This window comes from Mesocricetus auratus, unplaced genomic scaffold (genome assembly GCF_017639785.1).
Source record: "Mesocricetus auratus isolate SY011 unplaced genomic scaffold, BCM_Maur_2.0 Super-Scaffold_4256, whole genome shotgun sequence".
Classification (NCBI taxonomy): Eukaryota; Metazoa; Chordata; class Mammalia; order Rodentia; family Cricetidae; genus Mesocricetus; species Mesocricetus auratus.
In genome coordinates this window covers 68937778-68964032 of record NW_024429182.1, presented here as the reverse complement: position 1 = coordinate 68964032, position 26255 = coordinate 68937778, and the positions used below count along the sequence as shown (strand labels likewise).

The following is a 26255-nucleotide window of genomic DNA, read 5'->3' as shown; positions in this document are numbered from 1 at the left end:
AAAGAAAGCAAGAGGAGGGGTGGGGGTGGACATAGGGTCAAGCTGGAAACAGTCACAGGCATTTTCAGTTCAAATACAGCAACCTGCTGAGCAAGGTAATCCCACAGCCCATGAAATGGGGCTGATTTTCCAGACAGCCCGTTGGTTGGTTTTGTTTCCCATAAAACAAACAAAACTATGCATAACTGTATGAGGCCTTGAGTTCATTTTCCCCCAGCCCTATTATGCCACAGGGATCCAGAATAGGGTGCCCCTGGAGGAAGGCTCTGCCTGGCCTCCTGTGAATAATTGTTTATGCATGTTCTATTAGGGAAAGGCAGCCGTCAGTAAGTCCTTACCATCCTAATACTGGTCTGCTCTTTGTGAAAGGCCATTTGAAATGGATCCTAATTACATGGTCTCCAAGACCTGTTTCAGTCTTGTGAACTTGCAGATAACTGTAATTATCCAGTAACAGAAGCTTCTTATTTCTTAAATGGCTTTGAATGGCAATATTTAAATGGCACTGGGTGTTTCTTAGCTTAAAGTGAATGCATTTTTAACCATTTCCTTTAACTATCTGATTAGCTTGAAGTAGCTTGAAAGAACCCAGTGCTCAGAGGCTGTCTGAAATAATCACAGGGTTTATACGCTTTCTTTTCTTTGTTTTTAGTAAAACAGTTGGAGAAATGGGTCAGTGGTTAAGAGCACATGATGCTTTTGCACAGGACCTGGGTTCACCTCCCAGGACTCACATCAGCTGGCTCACAGCCAGTCACCCCTTAACTCCAGTTCAGGAGATCCAATCCCTTTCCTGGAATCCATGGGCACTGCATGCACATGGTGAAAATACACACTAAGGCACACACAAATGCTCACACAATAACCCCAAATTTAAAAAAGATTTTGTTTAGGGACTAAGGGAAATAGCTCAGTTAGTAGAGTGTTTAGCTTGCATACACAAAGCCCTGGATTTTTATCATCAGCATAGCATAAACCAGATGAGACGTACACAGCTTTAGTCCCAACACTGGGGAAGTAGATGTAGAAGAATCAAAAGTTCAAGGCTATCCTTCTTGGCTACATATCAAGTTCAAGGCCAGCCTGGGCTACAAGAGACACAGCCTCGAAATAAAATTTTAAAGGGGAGGGACTAAAGTAGAGGTTCATCAGTGAGGAGCACTTATTGCTCTTGCAGAAGACCCAGGTTCAATTCCCAGCACCTACACGGCAAATTACAACTCTGTAACTCCAGTCTTGGGGAGTCTGATGCCCACTTTTGACCTCAGGGGGTACCAAGCACAAGCTCGCATGCGCGCGCACACACACACTTCCCCAAACAGCCATATACATAAAATAAATATCTTTTAAGAGGGGGTGAGATAGCTCAATAAAGACACTTGCCACCAAGCCAGATGATCTGAGTGTGATCCTCAGGACTCACAGAGTAGGAGAGAACTCCCTATTGCAAGTTGTCCTCTTCTGAGCCTGTTTGTAAGTACTTTTATTAATGAGACAAAGAGCCCACCATAGGGAACCCTAAATGCCCCAGTAACACAATCATGTTCTACCAAAGACATTTTATCAGATTCAGAAAGAAAAACACTAGCATAAGCAAGTTGAAGGAAGAGGGGAATGGAGAAAGGGAATAAGAAAGTCAGGCCTGTAGGGTCCAAGATAATAGGCACATCCAGCAATAGAGATGCATGGCAGAAGAGAGGGCTTCAGAGAAAGAATGGTAAGAGGGACTGGAGTGTTGCTGTGATAGGCCTGACCATGCTTTTGTTTGGAGGAATATGGAATAATAATAGGAGTTTGGGTTAGTAAAGCGGTGGAATGCTTTCAGCACTGCTTAATGGGCCATATTAGTAGAAGCATGGAAAACAGTGATGCTGAGAGTGATTTGAACTGTGTGGGGCTGGCTCGAGAGGTTTCAGAGAATATTAATATGTGGCCTAGAGATCATTCTTGTGATATTCTGGTGAAGAATGTGACTGGTTTTTGCCCTTTTCTGAAGAGTCTGCCTAAGGCTAAAGTGAAGAGTTTTGGATTAATTCTATTGGCAGAGGAAATCTCAAAACAGTTTAGTAGACTCTGTTGTGTGGTTTTTAGTAGTAACTCTGATGAAGATTTATAATGAAAAGAAGCAAGCTAAGCAGGATAAATTACAAAATGTAAAATCTGAGGAGAAAAGGAGCGCCAGGAAGTGGAATAGAACTAAATCCTGTGTTCAAGGACATAAATTGATTTAAAAATGGAATAAAGGGAGTGGTGACCTCAGGGCAAGATCCCACCCAGCTAAATTCCCAACCTGTGAAAAAGAATTAAAGAAAAGCTTAGAGCTGGGTGTGGTGACACACACCTTTAATCCCAGCACTTGGAAGGCAGAGGTTGTCAGATCTCTGAGTATGAGGCCAGCCTGGTCTACAGAGAAAGTTTCAGGACAGCCAAGCTTAAGCAGTGAAGGAAACCATGGAAAACAGAAAGCTGGTGAAAATATAACCGAACAAGAAGGCCGTGATCCAGCCCCAGCAAGCAGCAGAACTTGGCAGCTTCAGCCATGTGGTTCTGGCTTTAGAGTCAAGGATAGAAGAAAAGAGCTATGGAATATTCCTCGAGACTAAGGAAAGTCTCTGAGGCCAGCAAGTGTCAGGAGTGTCCCTGAATGGAGGCCGAGAGAGGCCACCATGTGAAGCTGTGAAGAAGCCGGGATTGCCTTGGAGACCCCAAGATATAAGAGATACTAGAGTCATAGGATACCTGCTGGGAAGAGATGCCCAAGGGAAAGAAGTGTGTTGCAGTCAACAGAGTTGAAAGGAGTTGGAGATCTGAAGAGCACTTTAGCATCAGACATGGAGATGCAGAGTTTAGAGTTTGCCCAGCTGGTTTCCAGTCTTGCTTTGGTCCAGTATTTCCTCAGTATGCTCCCTTCCCTAAGTTTTGGAATAGTAATGTATATCCTGTGCCATTACTTGTTGGAAGTATGTGATGTTTTCTGATTTTGATTTTATATAGTTAAGAGATTGCATGAAGAGACTTTGAACTTTTAAACACTGTTGAGACAGTGATAGACTATGGTGACTTTTGAAGTTGGACTGAATGCATGTTTGCATTATATGGCTACAAGACTTTGGGGGCCAGGGAATGGAATTTAGTGGTTTAAAAGAAAATGACCCCCAAAGTGGGTGTCTCTATTAGGAGATGTGGCTTTGTTGCAGTGGATGTGGCATTGTTGGAGGAAGTGTGTCACTGTGGAGGCAGGCTTTGAGATCTCATACATGCTCAAGCCACACCCAGCATCTCAGATCACTTCTTGTTGCCTTCAAGTCAAGATGTAAGAACCCCTAGCTCCTTCTCCAGCACGTTTGCTTGTATGCTGCCTTGCTTCCTGCCATGATGATAATGGAATAAACCTCTGAAGTATAAGCAAGCCATCCCAATTAAATGTTTTTCCTTGTAAGAATTGCTGTGATCATGGTGTCTCTTCACAGCAATAGAAACCCTAACTAAGTCACTTTCTGGAGATGGCATCCCTCATATTGCATGGCCATCACTCACCTCTGGTTGCTCCTAGTAACTTCCTACCACGAACAACACTGACCAAGTGAACTACAAACAACTCTGGTGAAGTCAATCCAATCCTTCTATCTGAATAGCATGTACCCACTGAAACTCCCTAAGATCTGTGTGTAGAGGACATCAGTGCAATTTTGGTTAGAAGTGGGCTGTGCTAGGAGACTAAACTAATCATCAGTAAAGGAGTCTGGGAAGATGGACTAGTATGTTGTGTTTAGTATGCAAGTGTAAGGGACCTGAGTTTAAATTCTCAGCACACATGTAAAAAGTTTGGGGTGGCTGTAACACCAGTGTTGGGGGGGGTAAAGACTGGAGGCTGCCTGGGACTTGCTGGCTACCAGCATAGTTCCAGCTCAGGGAAAACCCTGCCTCAAGGGAATGAGGAGCAGAGCGATAGAGCAGGGGAGACACCCTCCTGAAGAATTACTAAAACTACAATAAATATAATTATTTTTTAAAGGGCAGAGCTGCACCCCTACCACTCTGCCTTCTGGGCAGGCTGACTAATGCAGAACCTAGCAGTTGAAAATTAAACAGTTCACAGGAAAGAGGAGTTAGTGAGGATTTCTCCCATTTCTACAAAGTCAGGTCTCTATATTTGGTATAAACATTTTCGGGGAGATTCATGAAAACATTTGTATTGCTATATATTATCACAGAGCTATGGATAAGTTTGCAAAGACTTTCCTATTTGATTAAAATAAACACATAGTTAGAACCTCTAAAATTCTGGAAGGAAATGTAAGATAAAATATTCATTTAATTAATTAGAAAGTTATGTGTAAACATGTGTTGTCTCTGTGTGGGTATGTGCACGCGTGCAGGCACCCTCAGAATCCAGAAAGGGTGCTGGATCCCCTGCAGCTGGAGTCCCAGAAGTGGTGAACCACCTGATACAAGTACAGGAAACTGAAAATGATAAAATATTTTAAAATGGAAATGCATTAGGAGGAATGTATAAACATTCCAACTCAATCTTTCAACGATCCAAGTCTTTCTGTAAAGAAACCATCTCTGTGCATTGCTTCACTGTAAATCCTGAGACAGCTGTGACACCAGGAAATGGAGACATTCCCATAGTATCCAGAAACTACAAGTCCGCACAATGTAGCTGTGACACTGCCTAACTCCTGGTTGGGCAAGAGGTCCTGACTCCAAAGGAGAAAGGAGAATGACAATAAGGCAAGACATCCAATATCCTCTTCTGGCCTCTGGACATGGGCACCCTGCCTCCTCCCCAGCCCAGAGTTAGTAAAATAACTCCTTAGTCTGGCTATTTCTCTATATCTGAAAAGACAGTGAACAGGCACATGCAATCGCATATGTATAACTGAATCCACAAACTTGAAATGTTTTTCTTGTTTCATTTGGTTAAAAAGCTCTTTAGTTGAAAGAGGTGCTATTCAGGATCACTGAGCAGTGAATTAACAAAATGTGATGAATTGGACCTCATGAAGAATTTATGAGTTCTCACTTAATGCTAATTTTTTAAAGGGCCTACGTTAAGTGATTTTAAGACCCTGGCTCAGACTGGTGAGTACAAAGATTAAAGTTCAGAGAAAATTCAATCCCAAACCACACAGTCAGATTATATAAGAGTACATTCATTCATGTTCTTGAAGTGAATGCCTCAAGCCTGCAATGTTAAAATAAAACTTAAAAGCTATTTTTCTCATACTGCACTTAAACTTTAACAGCCCATTGATTCTTAAAGAAGAAAACATTTGTGCTCATTACCAAGAGTGTGCTTTATGCATGCCAGACAAGTAAAGGATGCCTCTATCTCTGTGAAGGATATGACACTCCCTCCCAAGTGTCACCACAAATACCTTGTCACAGTGGGGTTAGCTAGACGAGTGCTGTAAACTTTTATTTGGAATTGATTCTTCATATTGCAAATGAAGAGATGTCCTGAGAAAACCAAGCTGTTTGGAAGCTCTAAAAAACTAATAGCCTCGGGCAGCATGATGGTTCAGTGGGTAAAAGTGTTTGCTGTGCAAGCCTAAGGACCCAAGTTCAACCCTGAACCCATGTAAGAGGGGCAGACGTGGAGGTACACATCTGTAATTCCAGTGCTCCTATGGAGAGATGGAAGGCAGAGATAGCAGGCTCTCTCAAAAGCCTGAGGACTGGCTAGCTTCAAATACTCAGCGGGGCAGGAAAAAACAAAGATGCCACCTCACAAAGATAAAGCTTTCTAAAAGTTGTCTTCTGACCACTGCACCAGGGTCCATGCACCCAAATTCATGGATGTGTGCACTCTCTCTTGTGTGCTTACTCTTGCATGGCCCCTCTCCCTCCCTCACCATAATAAATGCTTTTTAAAAACTAATAATTGGTTGAAATAGTTAACAGGCAAAAGTTTCTGAAAAGGAGAGAAGACATTCTAGTAACTGAATAGAGAAGTACAAAATCACTCAGGTTAAATTCCAACACAGCCGAGCCTGATGTGATGACACACTCCTTTAGCCCCAGCACTTGGAAGGCAGATGCAGGTGGATCTCTGTGAGTTTGAGACCAAGCCTGGTCTATGGAGTGAGTTCCAGGACAGTCAGGGCTACACAGAAAAACCTGGGGGGGCGCAACAGAGCCAACGTACTAAACACAAAGTTCAGTTCAATAATAGTGACATGGTTACTCACTCACTTCTGTAATACTCCATTTAAAGACATTTGATTGTAAAGGAGTAATTCAGAGCCTTAATGTTTTAAATAAACATAAACCTTTAAGTTAAAGCATTTTTTTGGAATTTTAGAGGTGTGCAAACTTAAAACAGTAGTACAAATTATCTAGTAGGAAGAAGAATGAGAAGAGAGCTAAGGAATAAGGGGTGAAATAATGCTAACAGGTGTCTGTGGAGGCTTAAGACAACAGGAATTCATTCCTGAGTTCTGGAGGAACTTATTGGAAAGTTCAAGATAAAGGTACTAGAAGACTTGGTGTCTGATGTGGACACACTATCTAATTACAGACACTGGCTTGCTGTATCGTCCTGTGATGGGAGGGATATGGCTTTACAAGGGGACTAGACAAACTTACAAGAGCTCTGCCCTTGTGATCGTATGACCTGCCATGGGTCTCACCTTCTAAGCCAGAACAGTTTCAGTACTGTACAGAATTCCTAAGGGACATGAACAGTCTAAGACCCAAATACCAAAAAGGGTGAATAAAGGGAATGAGGTAAATATACTCACAAAACATAGACATATATGCAATCATCAATGGATAAATATTTGTGTGTCAACCTGACACAAGCTAGAGTCATCAGAGGAAGGAGCCTCAGTTGAGGAAATGCCTCAATGAGATCCAGCTGTAAGGCATTTTCTCATTTAGTGATCATTGAGGGAGGGCCCAGCCCACAGTGGGTGGTACCATCCCTAGACTGCTGGTCCTGGATTCTATAAATAGGTGGGCTAAGCACACCATGGGAAGCCTTCCTTCATGACCTCTGTATCAGTTCCTGACTCTGGCATCCTGCCCTGTTTGAGCTTCTGTCCTGACTTTCTTCATCTTGCTTTTTTGGTCATGGTGTTTCATCAAAGCAAGGTAAGATACCTTTAATTTCACTTAGGTGATTTGGTACAATGAGAAGGAACTACAATGCTGGCACTCATTACATATTGATAACCTCATAATAGGGCTAGGGGTGGGCTTCCTCTTTGTGGAGCTCAAGGATAGAATGCTTGCCTGGCATGTATAGGGTTGAACCCCAGGACTACACAGATAAAGAATGTTCCTTCTGTAATCATAAATCTTGTTTGAATAACATATGAAATGCTAGTTATTTTACATTCTAAAAAGAAACCTCGATGTTTCTTTAAAAGGAAACAATATCAAAAAACTTGGTAATGCTGTTAATCATACCCACTATGCATAGAGAAGGCTCAGGGTCAAAAGCCTCCTCCTCCAAATATAAGTAAACACTGGAATACTATGCAATCATTAAGACCATTCTCTTTTAAGATATTCACAGTAGCCTGTCGGTGGTGACACATACCTTTAATCCCAGCCTTTAGAAGGCAGAGGCAATTGGATCTCTTGAGTTTGAGGCCAACCTGGTCTATAGAGAGTTTTCTGGGACAGTCAGGGCTACACACAGAAACCCGGTCTCAAAAAATAAAAGTTCATCCTATCCTAAAATTTACTATGTGAAATTCTACACGTTTTGCTTAAATTGGGATTTATTTCATTCTCCAGAGAAGAAATCACCCCATACTTTGACATAATTAAATGGTCTACAGCTGGTTACTGACAATCACATATCTTAATTCATATAGCCAACATTTTCCACATATTTATTACAGGTGTAATGTATTCAAAAATATACATGTTTGTGGGGGGTTAGTGGGTGGGTATTTTGAGACAGGGTCTCATTTATTCCAGGATGGCCTCAAACTTGCTATATAGTTGTAGATGACCATGAATGATCTTCCTGCCTCCATCGCCTCTTGAGTGCCAGGATTATAGGCATAGATGGTGCTGGGCCTATATATTTTTAAGAAATGAATGACAAGAACCACTGCAGATAGAAACAGCTTTATTTTTTTCATTTTGGGCTTTTTTAGAAGAGCAAAAGTATCGAATGCAATCATACTTATTTTGTCCTATATCAGTGGTTTCCTTAGGAAAGAAACACACATTTGAATAACTTATAATTCAAACACATCAAGTTCCCACTTCATTCCCTTCTTTCCTTTTCAGTCATCCACAATAGAATCATTTTGGGTAAGTGTTCATATTCTCTCTCACCTTTACTCATCTGGAAATAATACAATATTTATAAACCAAACGATTTGCTGTTCAGAAAGCTGGAAAGGTTCTTTTACATAATAATTTTGATATGCTAAGAAACCACACAAAACTGGCATTTGCAAATGGATAAAAATAGGATACACTGCTTGAAAGAAAACACAAACAATAATTTCTTTTTATCTAAATAATTCAATTGAGTGAATATATCCATCTGATAATATAGCCTCTATCTTAGAATATAAAAAGTGCTCAGATTATCTGTAATAAAAATAACGAAAGTCTCAGAGAACTGAAAATAATTTAAATAAAGAAGGTACACTGAGAATCAAAATGATGGCTGTGCTGTCAGGCATGGAGGGAGATGTGAATCTACTTGAACTCAGAAGGGGACTAAAGCAAGGCAATGGGACATGCATAGCTTCCTGCCTGGAGAAGGCAGAAACAGTCTCTGAAAAGCTCCATGTGTCTTTATTTAGATGAAAGCCACTGACATGGAATCAGGTATCTCAGACTTGCAAAATGCAAAGTTGGAATACTTGACTGCCCTGTGCTAGCTGCGGTATACACTCAACTCAAGAGTTCAACACATAATCACGCATTTTTTTCAAAGCTCACAAATGGAGGCCTGAGGACAACACTGGATGTCATCCTCAGGAATGCAACCCACTCCTTTTAGACAGGGTCTCTCAGTGGTTAGGCTGCTGGCCAGTGGCCCCCAGGGATGCTCCTCTGACTCCCCAGTGCTGGGATTTCAAGGACATACACATTACCAGACCCAGCCTTTTTTACGTGGGTGCTAGAGAATTGAACTCAGGTCCTCCAGCTTTGCCAGGCAAACACTGAACTGACTGAGCTATCCCCTCAGCCCCACCCAAGGATACACCTTTGACAACATATAGACCCCTAAGATTTCATACTATTAAAAAAATCTTGGAGAGGAAATGGGGGGGGAGGAGAGAGATGGGGGAGGGAGAGAAGGAGAGAAAGAGGGAAGGAGAGAGAGAGAGAGAGAGAGAGAGAGAGAGAGAGAGAGAGAGAGAGAGAGAGAGAGAGAGAGAGAGAGAGAGAGAGAGAGAGAGAGAGAGACTGGGTGGCTCATCAGTGTAGAAACAGGGGACAATAGACCATTTCTTACCACCTTTCAATACCATGGATATCCCACCCACAAAGAAAAATGGGATACGGTGTGCCTGGCTACCCACTGCCAAAGGCATGTACACTGAGCCCACTCTACTTAATACTGAGACAACCAATCACATTTTCTACAATCTTCAATCTCAGATATATTCCAACTTGCCACTGAGGGCAACTAAACAGCAAGGAGTGCGTGATTTTATTTGGGGCAGACTAGTGATATGTGGGTTTACATACTGCTCCTTCTTTAGCTTGGGAGGATTCAGATAACTTTTTAGCATTTTAGTTGCTTATTATGGGAAATTTTTTCATAAAAAAAGAAATAAAATAATACTATCCTCACTGTATGACAGTTCCAAGCTGGCACTCTTAAGGTCCTCAGGAGACCATTTCATAGGTCACAACCCCAGAATATTGTAGGATCCTGGCAATCAGAAAATGGCTTTCTTGACTCTGTCCCTGGTAGCAGAGAACATGTCATACAGCAGCAGTTCACCCCACCACCACACGTTAAAAAGAGTTTATATGAGCTGGGCGCATACCTTTAATCGGGAGGCAGAGGCAGGCGGATCTCTGTGAGTTCGAGGCCAGGCTGGACCGATAGCCTCCAAAACCTGTCTCGTAAAAACCAAAAAAAAAAAAAAAAAAAAAAAAAAAAAAGAGTTTACATGGATGCTGTAACTTTTCAAATCTTTTAATGTCCTTTTATTCTAACTAGCTGAAAATTACTATTAAATGTTTTCTTGAAGTTCAGTGTATTTGGGGTAAAAGTTTAAAATGAGTATTGGGATTCAAAGTACAAAGTGATACAATATGGCTTTAAGAATATCAATCAATAGAAGAAAGAAAAATGGGGCTGAAAAACTAGGTAGCCAAACAGGTAGCAGCAGAAGGGGCCAGCCGAGAATAAGTATAAATGAAGCTAATATGTTCATCCAGCTTCCAACACACTTAAGGGGAGCCTCGCCTCGCCATGTCTGATGTGCCTCTTAAGGAGCTGGCTCCCTGTCACCCTGACAGCAGGCATTTGTTGAACAGGCAGAAGCCTGTTCTAGCAGAACAAGAGTGAAAGAGTGGCTAGCCTCTAGGTTGAGGGACCAATGGCAGCACCTATTCTCTGACACAGAATCAGAAAAGGAATGCAGAGACTATAGGCCCCACCAGCTCCACTATGGCTTGTGCACAGCTACAGGACTAGTTAAGTACTAACCACTTCTATCACTAACCACAGAGAAGTGCCCTGAGTTCCAGGGAATGTAAAGTAGGTACCTATTTTCTTTGGATAAGCTTCAGATCAAGCAGGAGTTACTATGTTTCTTTAAAATGTTGAGTCTTAGATTTGTAGAAACAGCACAAACACCACTAAGGTCATGGCATATCTTATCATCCTCTGGGGGCACAAAGGAACACTACTAGCAACAGGGAAACCAATTATGCCAAGACAACAGATATAAGCAGGACCATCCGGGACATATCTAATGTGAACACCTGATCTTTGTACTTCCTTTTCAGGTTGTTTATTAATGACACACTGTAACACTGGCAACTTCGATATCAAACAGAGTTTTGGTTTGTGGGGAAGACATATTTCCTGGTGCTAGAACATGCTCTTCTTCACCTTTGACCCCACCTAAATTTCCCAGCATGAGCTGACATCTTGCATGGGTCTAAGTCAATGGTTCTCAACCTTCCTAATTCTGCAACCCTTTAATACAGTTCTTCATGTTGTGGTGACCCTCAACTATAAAATTATTTTGTTGCTACTTCATAACTGTAATTTTGCTACTGTTAAGAATCATAATATAAATATCTGACATACAGTCCCTGTAGTGGTCACAACCTACAGGTTGAAAACCACTGGTCTAAGCAACCATCTCTGTGTTAGAATTTCACCAAGACAAAAATAGTAATGTGAGGAAATTACTTATATTCACTTCTTTACTTTCCTGCCCAAAACATTTACTGGAGCCATTTAGCATACCTTGCTCCAGAAGCAAACTCCAAAAGGACAAGTCCCAATTAAGGGGCTAGATCATAGTGTATTTTAAAATCTTTATATTAACCACAAGATTCTCATAAATACAATTCCACAAAATATTTTTTAAAAGCTCTAAGAATGTACTTAATGAGTGGCTGCAGGAGCCAATATGGCAGGACTGTGACAGGAGTGCCCAGGCCGGTGCTGGGCTGCGGTGCAGGCCTTCAGTTTCTGAACAGCAGAATCCTCTCGGAGCACTTCTGCCCCACAAGGTTTGCATACTCCAGCACGGCGACCTCCTCCCTTGGGTCTTCTTGGTGGTTCTTCTTATAAACACCGTAAGGCAGGGCAGATCGCCTATAAAGTACCCGTACTCTGTCAGGGTCCTTACTGCGCCCTTCATCCACTGCAAAGAAACAAATACAGATCAAAGACATGCACAACCAAAGTGTGTAAATCTGAAACGTGACAGCCTAGCAGGTCCTCTGTGTGTGCTAAACAGGAAGTTCTGTAGTGAAAGGCAGTAAACAATTCCTAGTGTGCTAGCCAAAACAAAAATCACATTCAACTGAATACCAGTGGTCACACTATACCTTTCTGATTTTTTTGAAGTGCAGTGGCATCTACAATATTCCAGAATCTTCTAAGAATCCGTATTAAATCTCCAGTGCCTCTCTAGCTAACATGCTTTGGCTCTGCCTGGAAACTTATAGTCAACAGAGCAGCATTAGGAGGCCTGGCTTTGCACTCCTGTTCTTTATGGAGGACAGAGGGGCAGATTCTCACAACTTCCATAGAAGATACAGCACATGGTGCTGTGCCTGCTGCTATTGGGCTTTCTTGGTTTCCATATACAAGAGCTCATGGCTTGTATCAAGGCATGCAATCACCCAGAACAATTCCTGTGTCTGTACCTTCCATGAAGCTGGGTGTTGCCTCACGACTCAGTTCTGGTCAGCACAAGCAGTGCTTTATGGGACTGTCAGGGCCTTCCAGAGGGAACAAATTCAACTTCAGGCTATATATAGCCTGTGCGTGGACCAACATGAGGGCAAGAGTCTAACTTCAGCCTTGGAGCTAGAAGGTAGGAGCTTGCCTTTGGTTTAGTGAAAACAAAAGACTTGAAGTGAACAGCCTCGGACTTCATGGAACAAGCTGACATGCCGGCCCCAGGCTGTCTATGTCTAGATATTTACAAAAAATTAATGTTTAGCTGACATTACTCTAGATCCCTATTACTGGAACCACTGCTAGTTCTAATCCAGAGAGAAGTGCTACACTGTATCCATTAACATGTACATTTAAACCACGGAACCATGCTACCTATAGCTTAAGTTCACATTGGAATCACCAGAGACTTTTAGAAGTCTCCAAACATCTTGGAATCCTTCTGCAGAAATCCCAAGTGAAAACTTGTCTGAATAAACCTTGAGCACCAGGATTTTAATTTTTAAACATTTAAGTCCTATGAGCAGGGCAACAACCACAGAAATGCTTTATGCATGTGTGCTCACAGCTGTATCTGGACGTAACACACCCTAATCGCATACCCATGAGAAATTTGTCAAAGGCACAATTCTGCAGCAGGTACAGGGGAGAAAGAAGGCAAAGAACAGTACCTTTCTTTTAGCTGAGAGCCCAATGCAGGTAGTGAGCCCCTGACTCAAAACACTTGGCACCAGCTGAGTGTGGTGGATACACCTGTTATCCTGGCACTTGGGAGTCAGAGGCAGGAAGATTATAAGCTCAAGGCCACCCTGGCTACATAAGAGTTCTAAAAGCACAACCCACCAAAGAAAATGTACACAAAGGCCTCAGATAGTAAATTCTGGAATATCTGCATACTTGTAAAGAGACCTGGGAAAGGAACTAACAAACCAAAGCATAACACTCACTATGCTTTCTATGCACAAAATAAGATCCAGAGCATCTTATACAATGTACACATGGCAGTACTCTACCACATAAGGCCAGGGATGGAGTCTGTAACTAAGACACAAACATCTAAAGTTTCTTCTTTCTCAGAAGCTGCTGCTCTTAAAGCAGCATCAAACTCGGGAGAATTCACTACAGATCAATTTCAGGAGAGAAAAGAACAGTATTCCTCAAATTCCAGAAACAGGCAGAGCACCAATGTATTATTGTATCCAAATGCACATGAGAGAGAGGGAGCCCACCCAATCTCAGACTCCAGGCCTGTCTATAGGTCTAGAGTAAAGTATTCACTCTGTCTCTTGGGCTGCATGGCCTGTGGGTTTTTTTTTAAGATTTATTTATGTTTTGCCTGAATGTATGTATGAGTACTACCTGTGTGCCTGGTGCCTACAGAAGCCAGAAGAAGGTGTCGAATCCTCAGGATCTGGAGTTAAGGATGGCTGTGAGCCATCATGTGAGTGCTGAGAATCAAACTGGAGTCTTCTACAAGAGCAACAAGTACTTTTAACCACTGACTCATCTCTTCAGCCCTACACTTATTCTTAGTACATCCATATAATTAACATTAAAACCTATTTAAATCTAAATAACAATAACAAAATCCTATTTAAGATACTTGAAACACTAGACATAACTTATTTACCAAAAGGAGAAGAATGTTATGCTAAATTCTTCAAAAAAATCCTTTTATACTCACCTTGTCACAGCTGTCGAACAGATATGACATTGGTGCTTCCATATAAAACTCTTCAGCCCTAAATTCACCAGGCATCAAGGCCTTTCCATAATGCACCCGAAGGGATTGAGAAACAAGTCATTTGATATGAAAGATGATTGTCACTGCATTTAAGGAAAGCTGCCAGCTTATCAGATATCACAGAAATAAGTCCCAACAAGAACTTCATGGTCAGGTACTACCTGCAGAAAGGAATTCTGCCCTGTCAGAGAAGACCTTATTCTTCTGATTAGAAACAGCTTGGAAGAGTCATTTATCACAGGAGCGGGTATTAATAGATTTTGGCATCATTTCCTCTTCAATAGTAATACAACCAGCCACCTGGAATCCAGAAGCTTGTGGGGTTTTTGTTTTATTTTCTGTTTTGGTGGTGCTGAGGACTGAACCCAGGGTTTTGTACATGGTAAGCAAGGGCTGTACCAGCCTGTTATGGTTACTTAGCATTACAAATAACATGGTACTGATTCTATCACTGGCTCACCAGATTAGGCTGAGGCATAATAGGAATATTTATCAATATATTAATTTACTTAAATGCCCCACTATTATGCTCTGACTATTTAAAAGGTACTGTAACAAGTGGTGCACATGACCATATCTATCAGACATCTGCCTACCTCTCTTCACTCCTTCTGGCTTCACTAGGTCATTGTTCACCACACCTAAAACACCAGCTTCTCACATTTCCCAACCTCAAGTCCCAGCTAAGGTAACACAACTCAGCAGTCACATCAATTTAAACTTAACTGGTAATTCTCTTGAATGCAATTTTATTTACTTAACTAAGAAAGCATACTAACAACTGAACCAATGATAAATTTTAGCTTTCTATTTTTAAAGTACCCTATCTTTTCCTTTAAAAAATCTTAAATTGGGCTCAGCTATTAAAAGTACTTGCTGCTCTTGCAGAAGATCAGGGCTTGGTTCCCAGAATGTGCACAGGAGTTCAAACCATCTGTAGCTCCAGTTCTCTTCACAAGCATCTACACACAGTGTGCATGCATACACATACACATATACATGAACAAATCATTTAAAATCTGAATTACAATTCACACTTAGAATATAAACTGAATTCTGCCCAACCAAAGAAGCTAAGGATAATATAAAACCCCCAGCATTTAGAAAGAACACAGATCAATTAAGATATATAACAACAGACATAAAGGAAAGATGGAATTGTACATTCTTTTTAAAAACTCACTATTTAAAAACCAGAATTATCGGGGCTGGAGAGATGGCTCAGAGGTTAAGAGCACTGACTGCTCTTCCAGGGGTCCTGAGTTCAATTCCCAGCAACCACATGGTGGCTCACAACCATCTACAATTCAATCTGGTGCCCTCTTCTGGCATGTAGGCAGAACACTGTATATGTAATAAATAAATAAATCTTAAAAAAAAAACAGAATTATCAAGCTACTCAGCAATTCATTTTGATGAATTAATGAATAACCCGTAGTTGTCACACTTTTTAAAACAGTAAAAGTGACCTCTGTTGTAAAACTCAGATAGAAACAAAATGGAAATACCAGTCCACATATATAATCCTTGTGCCTATATTTTCTCCCTTCCCTTCTCACTCCAATACTAGTTTCCAGTGTCTGATCCATCAAGTGCACTTAAATAGTCAAATATGGAGCCTTGGATCATATTCCTACCATGCTTTAAGGCAGAAAATGCAATCAAATCACCCCAGAAGTGAGCATAGTGCATGAATCTCGGAGATCCCTGTCCATCATCACAGATACAGACAGTCATTCTGTTCCTGGGCTGCATGGCCTGTGGCTTATCCTCAAGAAAGGGACATTTACTCTTAGTACATCCCACACAATTAAGGTGAAACAAAAAAACCTGTAAGATACTTAAAACATACAAATTATGATTTAGTTAAAGGGAGGAAAATGTAGCTCAAATTCTTACAAACCCCTTTAGAATCATCTTATAAACATAACATCAGTGCTCACAGACAACTATACAATGCTAAACCAGCAGGCATAAAGGCATTTCCTTGACAGGACTTGAAGAGACCCAGGAACAAGCTATTATGAGATGAAGATGGTTGTCATGGCAGCAAAAGAAAGCTGAAAGCTTACTAAGATACAAGAGCTTCTACTTCTCCTTTCCCAAAGCTGTATCACAGCTTAATTTCAGAAAATAAAAACACAAGGAGTCTTGCAAGTTCTTGGAGATAAGCATTTGATCACTAATGACTCAAAAGTGCTGCCAGCTCCATGATATTTTAATCAAGTAAAATTCTTCAGGGGGGTTGCTTGCTCACTGACGCCTCACAACTGTTCACGCACAGGAGCTGAACTGCTTAACAAGTGTTTTCAAAGCAAGAGAAGCTAGAGATCAAAGCTGTACTTCTCAGGGGTATTCAACTTATTTGTTGTTCTCAGAAACTTAAGAATTTTCTAGGCTTTTCTTTTATTTCTTTGTTTTTTGTTTTTTGTTTTTGTTTTTGTTTTTTTTTTTTTTTGAGACAGGGTTTCTCTGTGTAGCCCTAGCTGTCCTGGAATTCTCTCTGTAGACCAGGCTAGCCTTGAATTCACGGAGATCCACCTGCCTCTGCCTCCTGAGTGCTGGGATTAAAGGTGTGTGCAGCCACCAACACGTGGTTTTCTTTCTTTTTTTTTTCCCTACGTTTTTCTAAAAATGATTCAAGAGTCTATTTGCATATCTTTATAATTTTTTGTTACAGCAATATTACATAAAAACAAAAACCGAACCTACAATCCACAACCACAGAGAAGCTAGAACCCTCTTCCAGAAATAGATGGAAGCAGATGCAGAAACCCACAACTAATCAGTGGGCCAACCTCCTGGAGTACGAAGTGAGGGACGAGTGCTAATATGAACAAAGGAGTCAAGACCATGCTGGGGAAACCCACAGAATCAGCTGACCGGAGCTAGTGAGAGATCACTGATGCTGGTCTGACACCACAGGAACCTGCATAAGACCAAACTAGACTCCCTGAATACAACACTGGTGCAGCTTGGGCAATATATGAATCCACTGGCAGTGATTCCAAGATCTAACTCTAATGCCCATTCTATATGGAGAGATATCTTGCTCAGCCTAGACATAGTGGGGTGGAGGGTGGAGAGGTGCCTTGGTCCTGCCTCAAGGAGATACTGGAACAGACTTAGTAGACTTCTTAGGGGAGGCCTTACCCTCTCCTAGGAGCAGATGGGAGGTGGGATGGGAGGATGGAGACAGGGGAGCAGGAGGAGAGGAAGGAGGGGGAACTGTGATTGGAATGTAATAAAAACCCCGAACATACAGAATAAAGAAAGGCTATTAAGAGCAGCAAAGGAAAAAGGCCAAGTAACATACAAAGGCAACCCTATCAGAATCACACCTGGCTTATCCATGAAAACTCTGAAAGCCAGAAAGTCCTGGATAGATATTCCACCAACACTAAGAGACCACGGATGCCAGCCCAGACTGCTATACCCAGCAAAGCTTTCAATCACTATAGATGGATAAAACAAGATATTCCATAACAAAACCAAATTTAAACAATATGTATCCACTAACCCAGCCCTACAGAAAGTTCTGGAAGGAAAATCCCAACCCAAGGAAGTTAATTATAACCAGAAAAACATAGGCAAAAGATGATCCCACTTTACCAACAGCCAAAAGAAAAGAGGTGGAAATCCACATATAATTCCACCACCATCAACTATTCCAAAACAAACAAAAATGAGCAATCAATGGTCATTAATATCCCTCAATATTAATGGTCTTAACTCACCCATAAAGAGACACAGGCTAACAGAATGGACTCAAAGACAGAACCCATCCTTCTGCTGCATACAAGAAACACACCTCAGCCTCAAAGACAGACATTACCTCAGAGTTAAGGGGTGGGAAAAGATTTTCCAATCAAATGGACCCAAGAAACAAGAGGGGTAGCAATCCTAACATCTAACAAATTAGATTTCAAAGTAAAATCAATCAAAAGAGATGAAGGAGGCCATTTCATACTCATCACAGGAGAGATCCACCAGGATGAAGTTTCAATTTTGAACATCTATGCCCCAAATACAAAGGCACCCACGTTCATAAAGGAAACATTACTAAAACTCAAATCACATATAAAACCCCACACACTTATAGTGGGAGACTTCAACACCCCACTTTCACCTCTAGGCAGGACTACCAGACAGAAACTTAACAAAGAAGCAAAGGAGCCAATAGAAGTTATGACCCAATTTGGATTAACAGACATCTATAGAACATTCCATCCAAATAAAAAAGAATATACCTTCTTCTCAGCGCCACATGGAATCTTCTCAAAAATGGAACACATACTTGCCAACATATCAAACCTTAACAGGTACAAAAAAATTGGAATAACTCCACACACCTTATCAGACCACCATGCATTAAAATTAGAATTCAACAACACAAACTGCAGAAACCCTACAAACTCATGGAAGTTGAATAATGCACAATTGCATCACTCCTGGGTCAATGAAGAAATAAAAAAGAAATTAAATACTTCCTAGAATTCAATGAGAATGAGGACACAACATACCCAAACTTATGGGACACTTTGAAAGCATTGCTACGAGGGAAGTTCATAGCACTAAGTGCCCACATGAAGACACTGGAGAATAGTTACACTAGAGAATTAACAGCACAACTGAAAGCTCTAGAACACAAAGAAGCAAATTTACCCAGGAGTAGTAGACACCCGGAAATAATCAAATGAAGGGCTGAAATCAATAAAACAGAGACTAGGAAAAAAATACCAAAAAAAAAAAAAGAATGTAATCAAGAGTTGATTTTTTGAGAAAATCAACAAGATAGACAAACCTTTATCCAAACTTACCAATTGACAGAGTGTGAACATGCAAATTAACAAAATCAGAAATGAAAAGGGGAACATAACAATGGACACTGAGGAAATCCAGAGAATCATCAGGTCATACTTTGAAAACCTGTACTCTACACAATTTGAAAATCTAAAGGAAATGGACAATTTTCTGGATAAATATCACTTGCCAAAATTAAATCAAGAACAGATAAGCAATTTAAATAGACCTATAACCCCTAAGGAAATAGAAGCAGTCATCAAAAGTCTCCCAACCAAAAAAAGCCCAGGACTTTTATGGCCTCAGTGCATAATTCTACCAGAAATTCAAAGAACAGCTTATACCAATTCTTCTCAAAGGATTCCATATAATAGAAGCAGAAGGGTCTTTACCAAACTCTTTCTGCAAGGCTTCAATAACCCTGATGCCCAAGCCACACAAAGACACAACTAAGAAAGAGAACTTCAGACCAATATCCCTCATGGACATTGACACAAAAATACTCAATAAAATACTGGCAAATCGGCTACAGAGCGAGTTCCAGGACAGCCTCCAAAGCCACAGAGAAACCCTGTCACGGAAAAAAAAAAAAAAAAAAAAAAAAAACTGGCAAATCGGATTCAAGAACACATCAGAAAAACCATCCACCATGATCAAGTAGGCTTCATCCCAGGCATGCAGGATTGGTTCAACATATGAAAATCCATCAATGTTATCCACTATATAAACAAGGTGAGAAACAAAAGTCACATGATCACCTCACTGGATGCTGAAAAAGCCTTTGACAAAATCCAACACCCCTTCATGATAAAGGTCATGGAGAGATCTGGTATAACAGGAATTTACCTCAACATAATAAAAGCTATATACAGCAAACCAACAGCCAACATCAAACTAAATGGACAGAAACTCAACACAATTCCTCTAAAATCAGGAACAAGACAAGGCTGTCCACTCTCTCCATACCTCTTCAATATTGTACTTGAAGTTCTAGCTAGAGCAATACAACAACAAAAGGAGATCAAGGGGATACAAATTGGAAAGGAAGAGGTCAAACATTCACTATTTGCAGATGATATGATAGTTTATATAAGTGACCCAAAAAACTCCACCAGGGAACTCCTGTAGCTGATTAACATCTTCAGCAAAGTGGCAGGATACAAGATCAACTCAAGAAAATCAGTAGCCCTACTATATACAGACAATAAAAGGGCTGAGAAAGAAATCAGAGAAACATCACCCCTTACAACAGACACAAAAAACATAAAATACCTTAGAGTAACGCTAACCAAACAATTGAAAGACCTGTATAGCAAGAACTTTGAGTCTTTAAAGAAAGAAATTAAAGAAGACAACAGAAGGTGGAAAGATCTCCCATGTTCTTGGATAGGTAGGATCAACATAGTAAAAATGGCAATCTTACCAAAAGCAATACACAGATTTAACGCAATCCCCATTAAAATCCCAGCACAATTCTTCACAGACCTTGAAAAAAACAATAATCAACTTTGTATCGAAAAGCAAAAGACCCAGGGTAGCCAAAACAACCTTATTCAATAAAGCAACATCTGGAGGCATCATCATCCCTGACTTCAAGATCGATTATAGAGCTGCAGTCCTGAAAACAGCTTGGTAATGGCACAAAAACAGACAGGTAGACCAATGGAATCAAACTGAATACCCTGATATTCACCCACACATGTATGAACATCTGATTTTCGACAAAGAAGCCAAAAATATACAATGGAAAATAGAAAGCATCTTCAGCAAATGGTGCTGGCATAACTGGATGCTGGCATGTAGAAGACTGCGAATAGATCCATGTCTATCGCCAGAAGTCCAAATGGATCAAAGACCTCAACATAAATCCAGCCACACTGTACCTATTAGATGAGAAAGTGGGAGACTGCTTCCTGAACATAACTCCAGTAGCATAGACCCTAAGATGGACAATTAATAAATGGGACCTCCTGAAACTGAGAAGCTTCTATAAAGCAAAGGACATGGTCAGCAAGACAAAAAGGCAACCCACAGATTGGGAAAAGATATTCACTAACCCCACATTTGCCCGAGGGCTGGTCTCCAAAATTTATAAAGAACTCAAGAAGCAAGTCTCCAAAACACCAAAGGATCCAATCAAAAAATGGGGTACAGAACTAAATAGAGGAGTCTAAAATGGCTGAGAGGCACTTGAAAGTGCTCAACATCCCTAGCCATCAGGGTAATACAAATCAAAACAACTCTGAGATATCGCCTCACTCCTGTCAGAATGGCTAAAATCAAAAACTCCAACGACTGTGTATGCTGGAGAGGATGTGGAGAAAGGGGGAACACTCCTCCCCTGCTGGTGGGAGTGCTGACTTGTACAGCCACTTTGGAAATCAGTATGAGGATTCCTCAGGAAAATGGGAATCAGTCTACCACAAGACCCAGCAATTCTACTCTTAGGCATACACCCAAAAGATGCACATTCATACAACAAGGATGTCTGTTTCACTATGTTCATAGCAGCATTATTTGTAATAGCCAGAACCTGGAAGCAACCTAGATGCCCCTCAACTAAAAAGTGGATAGAGAAAATGTGGTACATTTACACAGCGGAGTACTGTTCGGCAGGAAAAAAACAATGGAATCTTGAAATTTGCAGGCAAATAGATGGCACTAGAAGTAATCATCCTGAGTGAGGTAACCCAGTCACAAAAAGAGAAACATGGTATGTGCTCACTCATTTATGGATTTTAGACATGAATCAGGGGAGTGCCAGCATACAATCTCACTGCAAGAGAGTCTAGGAAACAGAACCTTCATCCAGCGACTGATGAAAGCAGAGGCAGACACCCACAGACAAACACTGAACTGAACTCCTGGAATCCAGTGTCAGAAAGAGAGAACTGATGGGCAAAGGAGTGAAGACTGTAACACTGGGCTGGTTTAACTCATAGAAACAGGTGACCTAAACAAGGCTCTTCGACCCCAGATTAATGGCTGTGTGGAAAGCATGGGACTGACCCAGACCCCCTGAATATGGGTGTCAGTGAGGAGGCCTAGGTAATCTATGGGGCTTTGGGTAGTATTTATCCTTGGCGTACAAATAGACTTTGAGTGGCCATGCCACAATATGGGAGGCTCTCTCAGCCAGCACTCTTGGGGGAGGGCCTAGGCCCTGCCTTGGATGAGATGACCGTCACTGGAGATCCACCATGGAAGGCCTCACTCTCCCTGGGGATTGGAGAGGAGATTGGGTGGGGGATTGGGGGACCTGGTGAGGAGGGCAGGGGAGGAGGGAAGGGAGAAGGAGATGGGATTGACATGTGAAACAAGATTGTTTCTAACCTAAATAAAAATATTAATTTTTTAAAAAGAACTTTTTTTAGTTTTTTAAAATAATACAGGTGCATATACAGCAAATAACTGATACAAGAACTGAAATGCTGTTGCAATAGGGGATGTGATATTAGTGTTCATGATCACCCTGACCGAATCTAGAACCAATTGGGAGAAGGATATCTGGGTATATTTTGGGGAGTATCCTAACCTTATTAATTGAGGTGAGTGGTACCATTCCCTGGCTGAGATCAACTGTGGGCGTGGAGAACAGGAGGTGAGCCGCAGCATGCAGTCATCATGCTCTCAAGTTTCCAGTCTGTGTATTCTGTCAAAGGGTGTAAACACTAGTAGATTTAAGTTTGATTGGAAGGATACTTCCATCATCTGAAGATATCTTTGTACACAATATTAACTACTTGAGTGATATAAAACACTAACTTTGACTGTACTGCAGATTTGTGACACACACCACTTTATCAGATCACCAGCTGTCAAATGAATGACCAATACATGCCTCCTGATATAAATTCATCATTTCTAATATTCCCTTCAAACTATGTAACTTGACTAATTACAGAGAAACATATGATGAACACAAAGTAAGGAATGGTATACAAAGTAACTGGATCATATCTTTAATAAATATCAAGGCAATACAGCCACCCTCATCCCAGCTTAGAGATACTGAGGTAGAGGGGCAAGGGATGGGATGGAGTGCTGTGAAGTACTCCCTTCTGAGCACAAAATGGCCATTGCACTGATGGACTCACATCAGCTACAGCTCCCAAACAAGATCTGAGGTAGAGGGGCAAGGGATGGGATGGAGTGCTGTGAAGTACTCCCTTCTGAGCACAAAATGGCCATTGCACTGATGGACTCACATCAGCTACAGCTCCCAAACAAGATCTGCACAAGATCAAGCAAGACAAAAGGACACGAGGTAAGATACTCAACGCCAGTTGACTCAAAAGGCATGGCCTTTTCTCTTTCTCTGCCACATCTTCCTCCTCCAGGCAGCTGCTGAGATCAACAGCTTGCTGCCCTTCCATTGTTTTTTTAAATGCTAATAAAATTATCCTCGAGCTTCCTTTTGAGTCTGTTCTTAAATTCTTTTACTAACAAGACTAAGAACCCAAGAGAGGACCTTGATTTCCCCAGTAATATGTGGCAACTGTGAGAATTCTCCAGAATTTCTGGTAATTACCTCATACTCAATGAACATAACTAAGAGTCATAATTCTGTTGTTTGGAGACTATGCTGGAACTTGCAATCTGCCTCAACAAAGCAACTTCTATTCACAAAAGGGATAAACAAAGCATTCTGCAGAGAATAAATTTTGCTATGTTCCTGGTGAAATACCTTCCTGTTCAGAGAAGAAGTGTTTTCTCAAAAACTTCTCTAGCTGTGCAGGTCTGATGTTTGGCCTTTAATTTTTATAATGCCCTTCCACTCTCTCTTGTGAGTAGCAGTCAAAGGGTATGGTCTGTGTACTTCAGGGTTATATGTGCTTTCAGCAATTACTTTTGTTTATGCTGAAATTCAATTGCCATCTTCCAACTGGCATCTCCCCAATGACCCAGTGCTCTTGGCTTTCATTTTTTACTTTGCACTTTTCAATACCTGCTTTGAAGCAAATGGTTTTCACAATGAGAAGGTACAACAGGCTTTACAAGCTTCCTGTCTTAAACACACAGCGAAGCAGCAGCCATGTCAGTTGGGGTGAACAACGTGAGCAGTGAAAGCGGTTGTGTGCCCACAAAGCTCAGCTTCTACACAAGTCCTCCAAAGTCAAGACTTCTAAGTTCCAGTTTCTCATGATTTAATCTTTCAGAACTCTTCCTTTATCAAAGCCTTGCAAGTACTGACTGCAACAGGAGTCTACAGAGCAGAGGCCCTCCTTTCCAGACAGCAGGCTGCTCACCTTCACACAGATGCTTCTGTTAAACTCTTGGAAACAGAAAGTCACTTTTCTTTAGTGGACTTTGGAAAGCAAAAGGAAGCACTGTGAACAATAGTGAAGCAGCAAGGTTACAAAGCAATGGCTTTCTCCTGTGTGCCCCTTCCTCCTTCAAAAACATCTTCCCAAAAGCACTATTTGTTTTCAGACATACTTTCAAAGTGTGGTTATATAAAAGAAATGCCTGTAGTTGCAGTTTAAAGCCAGACTATGTCCAAAATCAAACTCTAGTACCACTGGCACATCCAAAAAGTACAAATGAACTAAAGTGTTCCTTCTTTTGCTTGCCTTCCTGAGTGCAGTTGGAATGCTTTAAAAAAAACATGCTTGAAACCCCTAATTTAAAAAATGAAGTGTGCTGCACAAGAACCTTTGTTTTTTTTTAACAAAGGATTCACAACAATGGGTTTAACAAAGATTTCAAGGAGATGCTAAAACTACATTTCATAGAGAAACTTTTAAAACACACATTTTAAATGGCAAATAAACTTGTTCAAATAATAAACATGTCTATATTTAGTCCACCCATGATAGTTACTAATGTCTTCAACCTTTCTAACATTCCCTAACTTCCAAGTTGCACAGGTCAAGGTCAAATAATTGAGCAGTCAGAAACCCGAAGGGGGAAAAAAGGTTTAATTCAGGTTTGGGGAATTAGATGGCATTAATTTAAAATGCAAACCAGAGCTCCCGTGGATGCAACAATTTACTGTGCTATAAAGACTGGTACAAAGCAGATGAGGAAAACGCTGCTGAGGCAGCCTGGGGAGCTGGCACATGCATCAGTTTTCACAGCTAGCACACCACAACTAACACTTTGGAGGAAACAGAATCTGCTTTCATCACTAAGAAAAAAAGAGCTGTAACTACAAATCCACAACTCAGGAGTTCTCCACACCAATGCTCTGACGACTGAATGAAGTCAACCAAAAGAGAACAAATTTCCCCATAAAATTTACTTTAAATTTCCCTACATATTCAAATGACGTTCACTAGAGTACAATTTTTGCTTGTATTAAATAATAAAATGAAATAAAACAAAATGCCAACACATCAGAATAGGACAAACTAAACAAAGAAATCAGCCCAATAGAAGGCACAAGAAGGGGCTGGAGAGATGGCTCAGAAGTACACTGGCTGCTCTTCCAGAGGTCCTGAGTTCAATTCCCAGCAACCACATGGTGGCTCACAACCGTCTATAGTGGGATCTGGTGCCCTCTTCTGGCATAAAGTCATACATGCAAATAAAGCACTCACACACACACACACAGAAAATATATGCAATAAAATTTTAAGACGAATTACAATAAAGAAAAACAGGCCTACTAGTAAATAAACAAAATCTCAGAAAAGTATGATTTTACTATTAAATACATAGAGACCTTTTAATCTGTCCTTTTTCTTGCCTATAGTCACAGTCTGAGCTTTTGATGAATGTTCCCATTATTTAAAACACTTCAATTTTACCATATAGACTCTAATATCCAGTCAGAAGCTATCCATAAGCTGTCAATCAAATGATCACAGCACATTCATCAGTCTTACAACCAAATTTCAGGTCCGAAGCTAGGTATAAGTAAGCATAATACAGACAGTATCCATCATTTGTCAAGGACTTACTAACCAAAATTATGAGATGTCTAAGTTAGTAATTTACACAGGTTGTGGAAGTGACAGGAATACTTTTTAATATTCATACCTCATCCCAACCTGGTTCTGGTTCTGAACAGCTTTTACCTCTTGAATATGATTTTAGAGGGAAGACCAATGGAGTCACTGTAAGGGGTCAGATAAGGTGAGATATATACATACACACACACATATATGTGTGTGCATGCTGTGGCAGCTGAAAGAAAAACGGTCCCCAAAGGGAGTGGCACTATTAGGAGGTGCAGCCTTGTTGGAGGCTGTATCACTGTGGGGGCAGGCTTTGAGGTTTCTTTTGCTCAAGCTTCCCTCAGTGTGACAGTCAACTTCCTGTTGCCCGCCTAGCAAAATGTAGTGGTCTCAGCTCCACCAAATGAACCTCTGAAACTGTAAGTGAGGCCCCTCAATT

At 40.9% G+C, this 26255-nt stretch overlaps 1 protein-coding gene across 7 annotated transcripts in view; it reads right to left on the bottom strand.

Moving 5' to 3' along the window:
• Positions 1–8075: 8075 nt before the first annotated feature.
• Positions 8076–26255, bottom strand: part of Ate1 (arginyltransferase 1) — a 118512-nt gene continuing 100332 nt past the window's right edge. For all 7 annotated transcript variants that reach the window (XM_040753042.1, XM_040753050.1, XM_040753034.1 and 4 more), the window contains one exon: positions 8076–11825. In XM_040753042.1, coding sequence (XP_040608976.1) covers positions 11644–11825 — 182 coding nt within the window. In that variant the 3' untranslated portion in view covers positions 8076–11643. The remainder of the gene's footprint in view (positions 11826–26255) is intronic.